Source organism: Micromys minutus (assembly GCF_963924665.1).
Source record: "Micromys minutus genome assembly, chromosome: 3".
Lineage (NCBI taxonomy): Eukaryota > Metazoa > Chordata > Mammalia > Rodentia > Muridae > Micromys > Micromys minutus.
Genome location: NC_137972.1, coordinates 6,315,041 through 6,328,387, shown reverse-complemented (window position 1 = coordinate 6,328,387; position 13,347 = coordinate 6,315,041). Strand labels below are relative to the sequence as shown.

Genomic DNA, 13,347 nt, shown 5'->3' with positions numbered 1-13,347 from the left:
TCCACCAATCACAAGCCATAGCCTTCTCTGATTGGCTGCGTGGTGCGACGTCCGAGCGCACATTCGAACAAGAGTGCGTGCTATTGGCCACGCCGCAGCCAATGGCGATTGGCTTTGCGGCCCGGCGGCGGTGGCTGCGTGTTTCCGGAAGACGTGGCGGCTCGGGCCCGGGCGGCGTCGCCGAGGCTCTTCTCTGGACTAGGCTTCGCAGCGTGGACCCCGAGGCACCGCGGTCCTCGCCGCCGCCGCCGCCATGATTTCCCTCACGGATACGCAGAGTAAGCGCTGCAGGGTCCCCGCGTTGGCGCTCCCGCCGTAGCCTCTGCTCCACCCCCCAATGAATGGAGCGAGCGCGGCGTGGGGCGGCGGCCCGCGGGAGGGAGGGGGCCGCGACGGGAGGACCGCTGACTTGCCCCGGCTGAAGTGGCACTGGCGCCTTCGCCCCGGTGACACCCGCGCTCTGCCCCACGGAGCCGCCACCGGACCAAGTTTCTGGGGTGGCGGGCATTGGACTGCCCGCCTGCGCCTAGGCTCCTCCTGCAAGGCTGGGGTAACTGGGGCCGTAGAGAGCGGTGATCAGACACTACTTTTACCAGCCTACCCAGAACTCACTTGCAAGGACTTCGGTTCTCCTTCCGTCTAAGTTTCCACCAAGTTTACTGATTTTAAAGTCACTTTATGCTCAGAGCGTTGACGCTGATGGTTTAGATTTCTGGGTTAGAAGTCAGGATCACACTGTAGGTAAATGAGGCTGGCCTTGCGCTCATTGTGTTAGGAGTTGCCTCCCTACTTGTTATCCTTCTGCCTCAGTCTCTAAAGTTCTGAGATTACAAGCATGAACGACCCTGCCTGTCTCTACAGGCAGGTAAAGGATTTCTTTATTAGTGCTGGATACTATACTTTGTGTTTTATTTTTAGCATCCGTTTCTGCGTATCTCATCATTCTGATCAGCTTTGCAGTCTTGCTTTTTTTTTTTTTTTTTTTTTTTTTTTTTTTTTTTTGTGGCCCCAGAGATTTAGAGCATGCCAGCCAAGTGTTCTATAGACTGACTGAGCATTATCCCTGGCTCCATCGTCTTCACTGTGACTTTTCCATTTTTCTGCCTCTTCTCGTCAATCTTAATTATTTTTCTATTTACAAATCTATCCAAGCTGTTTGCTTTTTAAAGATATTTTTATGGGTATGACATCTGTTGCTCTTTGCCACGAACGTGGTTTCTTCAAACTCGATAGTCACCTTAGATTTTAAAGATTCTTAACACCCACTGAAGTGAAACAAAAGCCTTCCTTGAAGTTATACTCAAGTGGAGTTTGAAGATTTAAGCTGAAGTTGTGGCACGCTGGAATGTCACAGATCCTTTGTGATTCCCGCCCCCCCACACACTCCCCCTGGCAGTCCACTCTTTGTCTGACTGAGGGCGGTACAACTGCCTTCTCTAGCCCAGAGCTGTTGTCTATTGGTCCAGTCAGGCTCATTTGGTTCTAGTCAGATATAAAAGTGTCTTTTTTTTCCCCCTCCTGTCACTAATAATAGTCTTGTGAGAGTGTTTTTAGTTTACTGCAACATGTAGTTATATAAATAAAGAAAACATTAAAAAATAATTAAGATCACTTAACATGCCTGTAGAGGCTAGAGTCTTAGGGTCCTCCTGGAGCTATAGTTACAGATGGTTTTTAGCTGCCTGATGTGGGTGCTGGAAACCAACTTGGATCCTCCAGAAAAGCAGTTTTTATTATTTACATGTTTAAATCTTAGATGAGTATGGAAAGGTGGGCAGGGACCATTTATGAACTAGAACATGTAAGACATTCAGTTATACACAAAGGCAGAAAAAATTACTGGTTCAGAAGCCTTTGTTTTCCACCGCAATACTAGCTTCTGAGGAAACCTGATGTAAACATTCACATCTTGGAACAGTACAAGTTCTGTAGTATATAAATTACCCTTTGCACAAGGCAGAGAATATCACTTTCCAACAAAGCACAGTGAGGAATTGGATTCTGGGCAGAAAAAGCTGTTTTCCCCTCATTTTACCAGATTTCTTGGGATGGTGAAAGTCTGTGATGTTCACTTGTTAATGTCCAAGGTGAGATGATGAGTTACGGCCAGTGCCTAGGGAACCAGAGCTTGTCAAATTCAGATTGTGTCTGTCTGTGTTATTGACGGTGGGGTTAAACCGGTAGCATCTTAGCAAGGTGCCAGCATGAGTCATGGCTTTCCAGGCAGTTGAAGCTCTGAGCAGTGTCTGGTGGATGACAGTTCATGATTGGCTTAAATACTATAGTACACTCTCCCCCAGCCCATCAGGGCCTAAAGAAGTGCCAAGACTTACTCAGAGAGATGAAATGGGGACGGCTTCCAGCTTACATCTAGATTGTCACATTAAGTAAAATGCTTCTGTGATATTTGTTTTACTTAGTTGAACTCTTTGTTTCCTAAAGGGTGTGATGAGGAAGGCAGGGCTACTCTCAGTCTGTGAAGGTGTTCCCATCACTAAAATGTCAGCTGTGATTGACAGTGGGCTAACTTGGGTCTTTATAAAATTTTTTCAGTAGGCCTTTTCTGTATGTTAGCTAATACCTCATATTGCTTTTATCAACTTTTATTTTTTATGGGCAGAAAAAAAAAAGAGATTATGTTTTCCCAAATATAAATTAGGCAGGAAGATCCCTGTACCATGTGGGCCTTTTGACTTCAGGGAATTTGCAGCTGGATGAGGACAGGAGCAAAGGAAAAGGTGAAGCTGAGAAAGAGGTATGAAGGGTTGATCCATTTCATGGGTGATTCCTGGCAGCATTGGACAGGTGCCAGTGTGGCAGAAGAGTCCACAGACAGCTGTTCTTTCTGACCATGTTCATGAATCATGGCTGTAGGATTGTGGAAAGAGGAGACTGGGTCTGGAGTCTCCCTGCAGCCTGTGACGTGAGGAATGGGCTGCTCATGGGAAACTTGAGCCTTTGTTGCTACTGGATGCCTCAGAACTTTGTTAAAGGAATCATGAGGTACTGTGGGCACTGCGCTGTGAAGAGCTTCATGGGGTGTCTTTTCCACTGCAGCTAACTCTTAAAAGGTCAGGCACTGTCTTAGTCGGGGTCTCTATACCCACACAAAACATGACCAAGAAGTAAGTTAGGGAGGAAAGGGTTTATTCAGCTTACACTTCCACATTGCTGTTCATCACCAGAGGAAGTCAGGACTGGAACTCTAGCAGACCAGGAAGAAAGAGCTGATGCAGAAGCCATGGAGGGATGTCACTTACTGGCTTGCTTCCCCTGGCTTGCTCAGCTTGCTTTCTTATAGAACCCAGGTCTACCAGCCCAGGGATGGCACCACCCACAATGGGCTGGGCCAGGGATGGCTCCACCCACAATGAGCTGGGCCCTCCCCCTTGATCACTAGTTGAGAAAATGCCTTACAGCTGGGTCTCATGGAGACATTTCCTCAACTGAGGTTCCTTTCTCTTTATAACTCCAGCTTGTGTCAAGTTGACATAAAACCAGTCCGTACAATTGACCCCTTATCAACTTGACACACAAATACATCCCTATTAAGCCTCAACCCTTACTTTCTTATTCATCCCCAAAATTGAAATAACCTTAAGAGTCCCACAGTCTTTACAAAATCTTACATATTAAAATTTCAGTTCCTTTAAAATATCCAATCTCTTTTAAAATTTAAAGTCTTCTTACAATTCAAAGTCTCTTCACTGTGGGCTCCACGAAAATACTTTCTTCCTTCAAGGGGGAAAATATCAGGGCACAGTCACAATGAAAAGCAAAATCAAACTGTAACCATCCAATGCCTGGGATCCACTCAGGAACTTCTGGGCTCCTCCAAGGGCTTGGGTCACTTCTCCAGCTCTGCCCTTGTAGCACACACCTTGTCTTCTAAGTTTCGGCTGCCTATACGCCACTGCCACTGCTGTTCTTGGTCATCTTATGGTACTGGGATCTCCAAAACACGGCTAGTGCTGCAATAAGGCTTCACCAATAACCTCTCATAGGCTGTCTTCATGGTGCCAAGCCTCAATTTCTTTGCATGACCCCTTCAGTTAATTGTAACTGAGGCTGCACCTTCACTAACGGCCTCTCACAATCAGAGCCTCAGCTGCTCTTCATGACAAACCAGTACCACCTGGGTGACTTACACATTATGAAGTCTAGCCACAGCACAATGTACAACCTTGGCTATCTCTGGAACATAGCTTCTTTGTGCTCTCAGAAAACACCTTCCAGAAGATTTCACCTCAGTGATGCTGGTCTCTTTTAATCACCACTAATTTCTTAGCTCCAGGCAATCAGCATCAATGGTCCCAGTCATACAAACATTTTGCTTTAGTAGTTCTGTTATCTTGTTAATCACAGCTGATTCTCCAGCTCCAGCTAACCAAAACCACAGAACCTTCACAGTCAAAACAGCAACAGCCCTGATAAGAGTCTTCAATCTTCCCTCTGAAATTTCACAAGCCAGGCCTCCATCTTCTGCACTGTTCTCAACATTGTCTTCCAAGCTCCTACAGAACATCCCACAGAGCTCTTAATATCCCAGTGGCTCTTCTAGCTCAAAGTTCCAAAGTCCTTCCACAGTCCTCCCCAAAACATGGTCAGGTTGTCACAGGAATACATCACTATGCTGGTACTTATTTGTCTTAGTAAGGATTTCTATCCCTGCACAAAAATCATGACCAAGAAGCAAGTTGGGGAGGAAAAGGTTTATTCAGCTTACACTTCCACATTGCTGTTCATCACCAAAGGAAGTCAGGACTGGAACTCTAGCAGGTCAGGAAGCAGGAGCTGATGCAGAGGCCGTGGAGGGATGTTACTTACTGGCTTGCTTCCCCTGGCTTGCTCAGCTTGCTTTCTTATATAAGCCAGGTCTACCAGCCCAGGGATGGCACCACCCACAGTGGGCTTGATCACCCGCCCCCCCTTGATCACTAGTTGATGACAGCTGGATCTCATGGAGGCATTTCTTCAACTGAGGCTCCTTTCTCTATAGTAATTCCAGCTTGTATCAAGTTTACACACAAAACCAGTCAGTACAGGTACCTACTGAGTTGTTCTAGACTAAGATTAAATTTAAATCACTTATGTTTTGTGAATTCCAGTACCCTTGAGTTTAATAAAGTATGTTTTTAACTGTAGGTAAAAATATTTATAATGGTTAAAATAGATAGATACTTAACCACAGTTCAATTTGGGGCAGTTTCTCCTCTCTACATGTTATCATTCAACCCTAAAGTGATGTGATTCTCACTACCTGCCAGTGATATTGAAAGGATTGTATATTGCATATTTTCTGGGAAGTTCTTTATAGTGCCGATGCATAGGAACTATTTCCATATAGTTTTCTTCCTTTATTTTTAAACTTGAGGGATGCTTTTTACTTTGTATGTGTATGTGTGCACTTTGTGGCCATATTGACATTGGGTGTCTTGTTCAATCATTCTACATCATTCATACATACATGCATACATACATACATACATACATACATAATGAATCACAGGGTCTTCCACTGAAACCTGGGGCTCACTGATTTGGCTAGACTGCCTGGCCAGTAAGCTTCAAAATCCCCATCTCTGCCTCACCAGCTCGGTGATTACAAGCATGAACCACCATGTCTGGCTTTTTTATATAGATGCTGGGGATCTGAATTCAGGTTCTCATGCTTGCTGAGCAAGCAGGTTACCAGCTTGATTTCCATCTTCATAAATAATAACTTGTGAACTGGAAAGTAGTCACATTCAAATGACTGGGCTGCTATTCTTTGCTCCTAAGTACTAGTTACTTAAAAGAGTTTTACTTCCTCCTCTTCATATTTTTCTCTAGGAAATTAGACTCTAACACCTAAATAATTGTTTTAGGAAATTCTGAGACATTTGAGGAAGAAAGTGTTACTTTGGTATTTGCATCTGAAATACATTTAAATTCGAATGGAGGTTAGACAGGCTTTCAGACTAATTTTAGAATCAAAATGGAAGATAGTATCGAAACCTGGTGGGCTTGGAGTTGTAGAAAGAGGTAAAGGTAAGAAAGTATCAGTTCATCAGACCCTTTGTTTTCTGTTGCCCCACCCCCAGTTTGAGAGGGTGTGTTGTAACTGTCCTGGATCTTAGATCTCTAGAGCTGAAGGGAAATTAACAGGTCAGAAAACAACAATTCTTTTAATTTTTTAAAAAAAGCAAACTATCCTCTATCAGCTAAAGCAGTGTGACTGAGAGGTGGCTGGCATTCATATGAGTCTGGCCTCATACAAATGGTAAGGCTTAGGGAATGCAAGGCCACTGCAGCATTTTTTGCAGGATAGGCTGCATTTGAACTGTGCCCACCACTGTATTCAGTACCTACAGGAACCCTTGATATCTAGAAGTGGATTGACAAGTGTTAGTTTCGAGGAAGAGGTAAAAATGTAAGTTAGGTTAAGATTTCAGGTTCTCATTTTAAACATGTAGATACTGGTAGTGTAAAGTTTGTAGGTGATAAATCGTTAAAGCCTGTGAATGTTTGTCTAAGGCCAGAGCAGGTTTTGGAAGGTAAAAATATATATAAGCAGAGGTTTGGAATATTGGCCCATCTTTTCCTCTCTCCTGCCTGAGAACTAGGGATTCGCTGTTCCTGATTTACATTTCGCTGTAGAGCTAGTGGCGGTGCCTCGTTTAGTTAATGGTTGATGCTGGAGGAGCCTGGCCTGCACTGGGGACCTGCAGCCTTCAGTGCTGGGTTTATGGGGTTGTCAGGGACCTAATTCTTCTTTGTCTTTAACCATGTGGTTTATGTTGCAGAAATTGGCATGGGCTTAACAGGATTTGGAGTGTTTTTCCTGTTCTTTGGAATGATTCTCTTTTTTGACAAAGCACTGCTGGCTATTGGAAATGTAAGTCTTTGAATACGTGTCTTTTACATTTCATCAGGCAGTTTCATCCACTAGTAATATGTTGCTGTTAATCATGGAAATGGCTGTCAGGCTTACTGTTTGCAGCAGCAGTGAACCCCTCAGCTCTGTTTGACTAGCAGATGAGCTCAAAAAGGTTCCCGCTAGGTTACTACTCTAGTAAGTGTCTGTGGTGGGTTTACAGTGGATTAAATGGGTGCTGCCCCTGAGTAAGAGACAGAGGCAGCTGACCTAGCCAGCCATAGTGGCTGAGGCCTGTAAGCTAAACACGCAGAAAACTGAGGTAGGGTCACCACAAATTTAAAGCTAGCCTGGGCTACAGAAAAAGGTGCTGTCTCAAAAAGTAAAAGAAAGATGACTTGTTATCCCCTTCCCTTAGTAAACTTATGAAACTATGCTTAATGAGAATATCTAAGACTGTACCTGTGATTAAACTGTGTAAACAGATTTTCAGTAACCTAAACACTTTTAAAAAGTACATCTCTTTGCCATGGGATGCCTCAGTGGGTAAAGGAGCTTGCCACCAACCAATCCTTGGAACCTACTTGATGGAAGAAGAAACCCAAACTCTCTGAGACAGTCTCTAACCTTCATGCACATCCCCCGTATAGGTAATTAGGTGAATATATCAGTTGTTTTTTTTTTCTTGAATACTTGGCTGTGGTGTTAGCCGACCTCCTTAGAAACAACATGCCTTGTTTCCTTGCTTGTGTACTGCCCTGTCCGTGTGTTGGGGGTCATGCAGGAGCTCCTGAAGTAAGCGACCCCCTTGGGAGCAGGTGGAGAAGACCTTGCAGTTTGTTCGAGGTTTTTGAAGTCTGTGACCTATTTTAATTAAAGAGAGAAAGGGTAACAAAGGTGATGTTTAAAGCTGTGGTATTAACCGCACTGCTGTCTGGGAATGTGACACTTAGCTGATGGGCTTGGTGTTACTTCCTGAGGAAAGCTCATGGGGGAAGTATTTCACACACAGTGAAGGAGAAACAAGCTCAGGGATAGTCTCTTATCCACACATGTGTCACTTCTGCTGCTGGGCTCTTTCCTGAGCTTCACGCTGATCTAATGCTGTCTGCATAGCCATCACCAAATCTTCCATTCATAGGAACCTCCACACCCCGCAGAGACAGTTGCAGAATCAGGGAATACATTTGAGTGACACAATTAAAGCAGGCTGCCATCCAGGCCTTGCCAGCTGTCTGCTTGAATAGGCCGTTTCTTTCCTATGCAATCGCACTGGGAACCTGCTGTAGCTGTTGATACCTCTATCCATTTCATTTTCCTTCACTGAATGGAGATAGACAAAGAATGAGGCAGGTGAAGGCAGCCAGGACCTGAGGATGCTCACCTTACTCCCTGTTCCTGCTGCTGGCATGAGTGCAGGACCCTGGCATTTGTGCACATCAAAGGCCAAGCCACCCCCTCTCTAGGGAGCTGCCTCCTGGTTTTTGCAATGTTTAACCCTTTCCTGTGTTGCATTGTCTCTCTCCTAGGTTCTGTTTGTGGCTGGTTTGGCTTTTGTAATTGGTCTAGAAAGAACATTCAGATTCTTCTTCCAGAAGCACAAAGTGAAAGCCACTGGATTTTTCCTGGGTGGTGTGTTCGTGGTCCTTATTGGTTGGCCTTTGATAGGCATGATCTTCGAAATTTATGGATTCTTTCTCTTATTCAGGTGAGGCCCTTTTCTTTCTTTTCTTTCGTGAGCCAGTATCTCAAATAACTAAGAAACCCAGGTAATTGGGCTAGTGTGGTTGATGCACTTCCTGAATGACCACTGTTTAATTGAGTTTTATTATAAATTTAGGTCATTCAACTAAAAAATGTTTCCTTAAATGTAAATGACTGCCCAAGTGAGCTAATAAAGAATCTGTAAAATATCCTCAGTGCTGCAGAGTTTACTGTTGCCATTTGTAAGGTGGATACAGCGCTTGGTCTTCTAACAGGATGGATAGGTCCATGGATCTGTCATGTTGTTACAAAATATGTTGCTTCCTAGTGGCTGCTGCATGACGGCAGGGTGTTTAGTGCGTGTACATGGTGAGAATCCAGTGCTGAACACACTGGAGGTGCAGGTCAGTTGCTGTCTTGCAGGAGCAAGTTGGCCGGAAAAGACAGTGCTCTACAGCACTGCTTGTATTTATTTTTAAAATGCCAGGCACAGTGTCACCTAAAACATAAAAATGAATTAAGTACCAAACTTGTCTTAGGGGAGCTACCATTTTTGATATGGCAAGCAGACTGTAAAGAAATGCAATGGTAATGTCATGTCACCATAGCACACAATATTCTAAGAGCATGGTAAGGGAGGCACTTATCCAGGGAGAAGGATGTTCAGATAAGCTGAGTCTTAAAGAACGGATCAGAGCTCATCCTGTAGGTCAGCATGGAGAGGTTGGTGACTGACAGGGCTCAGATAGCTGTGAAAGCTGTTGTTAGTTCTTAAAAAAGGAGAGCCGTTCCCCCATGGCAGTGTGAGCCACAAGCCAGAAGAGGCTGCAGACTTCTCTGAGGTGCTTATTGTCTTCAGATTTAGGCTAGAGAGCAATGCCTGCAGCAGAGCGGCAGAAGGACACAAAGATCCTTAAGCCAGAAACAGTTGAGTCAGGAGGGCATTTGGGGAGAACAGTCATTAGACTGACTGCACGTCAGGTTCAGTGATGTGGATAAAGGTGCTCACCATTGAGCCTGAGGACAGACCTGAGTTGGATCTCCAGGGTCTGTGTGGTGGAATTAGAGAGCTGGTTCCCATAAGCTGTCCTCTGACCTCCAAACATCATAGTATGTACTGCATGCTTACACATGCTCACATACATTAATAGAAAAGTTAGGGTGTATTTAGGAAAGAACAATTGGAGATAGAAAAAATATTTAAAAGGCTCAAACTTGGTACATAGTATAAAGTTAGGAGATTGAGCATTGAATGTTCACCATTTGAAGTGGTAAAATGTAAAAACAACAGAAATGGCAGTGAGGATCAAAAGATCAGAGTTGGCCCTTGGTGATGCTGCCATTTATTGGTAAATTGAAGTTTCTGGTAAAACCCTCATGCTTCTGTTGGGTTTTGTTTGTTCTGAGGGAGTCTTGGCTTCAGATCTAGAGTCAAGGGTCTTTGTGGTTCTTTCTCCAAATTCGTATGACCCTCAGTAGCAGCCTCTGACACCATATACCTTTAAATATCCATTTGAACTTAGTACTGCTAAGAAAGCAGCCTACATGTCTTTGAAGCATGTGCCTAGTTGGACCTTAAGAGCTATTCCTCTGTGGCGGCTTCAGTCACTTCCTATGGGTTCAGGTTTAAGTTGGTGCTCACTGACCTTCCTCTGCTTTAGTACTTTCATCCCTGTGAACTGCATTTTAAGACCCAGATGCAGTTTATTTTTTGAGCATTCTCAAACTGTGTTTCTTTCCTGGGTTCACTGATCCACAGTTAAATTAATTAGAGGCTGATCCACAATTAAATTCATTGTCGCTTCCATAGGCTTGTATCCACACAAGAAACTGACATGATGTGAGCCCCCCACTGGTAGGTGTACTGTCAGTGTTGTGTTCATGGTTTTATACCGCCCATTTCTTCTACGTACCCCTGCCCTCTACTACTGTTGTCAGCAGTAGAACAGAAAGCCTGTGGTCTGACCACAGCATATCTAGATTCTATTCTGAGCACCATTTTACCAGCGATCAAATTGTTTACTGCACTTGTAACTGGTGATTCGGAGTGTTCATCTTACTTGGCCCGTGGTTCTTCCTGGTAGAGAGCACTGAGATGTAATTACCTTGTCTTCTTCCTCCCAGGGGCTTTTTTCCAGTGGTCGTTGGCTTTATCAGAAGAGTGCCTGTCCTTGGGTCCCTCCTAAATCTACCTGGAATCAGATCAGTAAGTAGTCACATAGTCAGCAGTGCATTCTAGAACCACCAGATGTATGGATTTTGATGCCGTTTCACTGGGAGTTTGAATTGTTGATGTGATTGTGTAATTATGGGTATAAATGATTGTGTCACATGGATCCAGGTTACCATGAAAACCAAAACTAATCATTCTTAGACCTTTGAAAGCTGACATTGTTTGAACATGCCATTTTTAATATTGTTTTTAATTTTGATGTTACTCTGGTTGATAAAGCTAAGCTACTTTTATGCATTGATAGGTGAAACCCCTCCTGTATTTGGGGTGTGCTCTGGATGCTTAATACTAACTTGCCATGGGGACTGCCATCTCTTGTGGGGTCTCAAAGGCTTTTCAGGACTTACCTCCCCTCCTGTACACACCTCTGTCATAACATTTACCTGTTTTAATTATGAAGAAGAGAGCTCCAGACCTGGGACCATAGTCCTCCAGGGAGAGGTAAATAGCTTTTATCCATCCTTCCCCAGAGCCCAGCATAACACCTGCCACTCAGGATAGAATTGCCAGACGTTGTCCCCAAGTAAATGAATGATGTCAGACCCAGTCAGACTCATGACAACTCCAGATGACTTCTTCTTAGCCATTTTTTAAATCTGAAAACTATGAGATCCTGAGCTATGGAGACCGTGCTAGAGAATGGAGTGGAGCTGAGAGGAGGCAGTGCTTGGGGCTCAGAGCAGCCCATGTCAGGTCATGAGCCTTTCGGAGTTCCATGCTCATGCAGAACTGAGTCTGTGTACAAATTGCAGAGAGAAGCAAGGGCTTCTAGAAGGAGGAGCACTCCTGTAAGCCCAATCCCGTTCCAGCCATAGAGGCAGAGGAGCCCTCCTGACGCAGCCCGGGTATTTGCAGTTACTTGTGAAGAACAAATATGGTGCTTTCTTTCTTTTTTTTAAAAAAAACCACTGAAATTTATTTTTAAAGTTCTAGTGACTCTGCTCTAGGATTATTTTAAAGGTTGGTATGTCAGCCTAGGGTGGGTGCACCAAGGATCCATTATCCCTTACCAGACTCAATATAAATAGTGTTCATGTTGAGAATGAATTTACTTAAACCTACAGTTGTGCTAGCTTACAAATTCTGTTGTGAGTGTGCAAGTGGGCGATGAGTACAGTGGGGATCTGAGGATCAGTAGCAGTGTGAAGCGTTTTACGGGCCGAGGCACCGCTGGCTAGAACACAGTGCTCTACACTACAGCGTTGCCGCTGAGCACATACACACCGCCATCTGGATGCTGAGGACAGACTTTCTGGTTTGGGATAGCCAAAGTTAATAACCGTTTACAGAAGTGTTCGTTGAAGTTCTTACTTGAAAATGACAAATTTACACTGGCAACACTGAGTGTCTTTGCCCACTTCAGGATGATGTCCAGAATGCTCAGTTAACATTTTTTTAGTTGATAGCTGTTGTTGATTACTGAACTTAATTGAGTTAAATCTGTTTGTCCAAAGACCACATAGGCCCAGAAGAGATCCACAGGAATGGTCAGTGGAAATGTCTTGTTGGGGTCATTACTGCATGAGTGGCTGGCATTCCCGTCTTTCCTGTTGAGCTATCGCGGTGTCGGTGCCATTCATCATTTTATTCATTGTGTTGCATTTTCATGTCTCACTCTTAAATTCACGTGTATAACATGCCATGCAAAAGCGACTTTAAAAAAATCAATTTTATACACATCTGAGAAGATGGTAGTGGGCACCATCCAGTTAACGACTGTCATGCCTTGAATTCCTGCAAATGTTGCAAAACTGGATGTTTTAGACCAGCATCTGAAGGGTTTAGTCAGTTCTGTGCAATGCTCGAGTTCCCTCTAACTCTGTTTTTCTTCTCCTTACAGTTCGTAGACAAGGTTGGAGAAAGCAACAACATGGTATAACAACAAGGGAACTGAAGAATTTACATACTGTATTATTTATAAAACCCTTTTGAAGACTATTCAGCACAAAGTTAAATTTCACGAACTACCGTATAAAGTTCCTTGCCGAAGTTTAAAATGTATGCCCTCCAAAGTCCCCACAGCTGTGGCAGAAGCAGCGGCAGGCTTGCGGGGTCTGAGATCCGGAGATGGAGAGGATGCAGCCTATTCCGATCTTAGTGACTGCAGAAGTCTGTTTCTCATTCTCTCTGCAGTGTGAGAGACAACTGTTCAGAGAGAACCGTGGTATCTGTTACTTTTTTTTTTTTTTTTTTTTTTTTTTGTAAGATTCAGAAACACCAATAGGCATTTGATTTTTTTTCATAATGTCCATTGTGATGGCCGAGATATGTCTAGGTGTGCTGGATTTCTAATAATGATGCCTGGATTGGATTGGATTATGTCGTCTCCATGTATCAGCCCAAGGAAGCCCAGTTTCATGTGTGAATCACTTTTTTTGTAAACATGGATAAAATAAAACTTTTGTGGTCCCATCGAATCTTAATATTTTGGAGCCAGATAAAAATGAACTAGATATTCTTTTTTGAAATACACAGAAGTCATTCTGAGCTGTTACTTCCTCAATCATAGCTGACCACGTTCTTTCTTGACTTTGTAACACCCTGGAGGCGCAGA

At 43.9% G+C, this 13,347-nt stretch overlaps 1 protein-coding gene across 1 annotated transcript; it reads left to right on the top strand.

Moving 5' to 3' along the window:
- Positions 1 to 144: 144 nt before the first annotated feature.
- On the top strand, positions 145 to 12,809 carry GOLT1B (golgi transport 1B). The gene is made up of 5 exons (XM_080915074.1): positions 145 to 278; positions 6,786 to 6,877; positions 8,386 to 8,564; positions 10,685 to 10,766; positions 12,634 to 12,809. The coding sequence occupies exons 1-5, from the start codon at positions 254 to 256 to the stop codon at positions 12,670 to 12,672; spliced, it is 417 nt and encodes a 138-aa protein (XP_080771200.1). The 5' UTR covers positions 145 to 253; the 3' UTR covers positions 12,673 to 12,809.
- Positions 12,810 to 13,347: the final 538 nt, after the last annotated feature.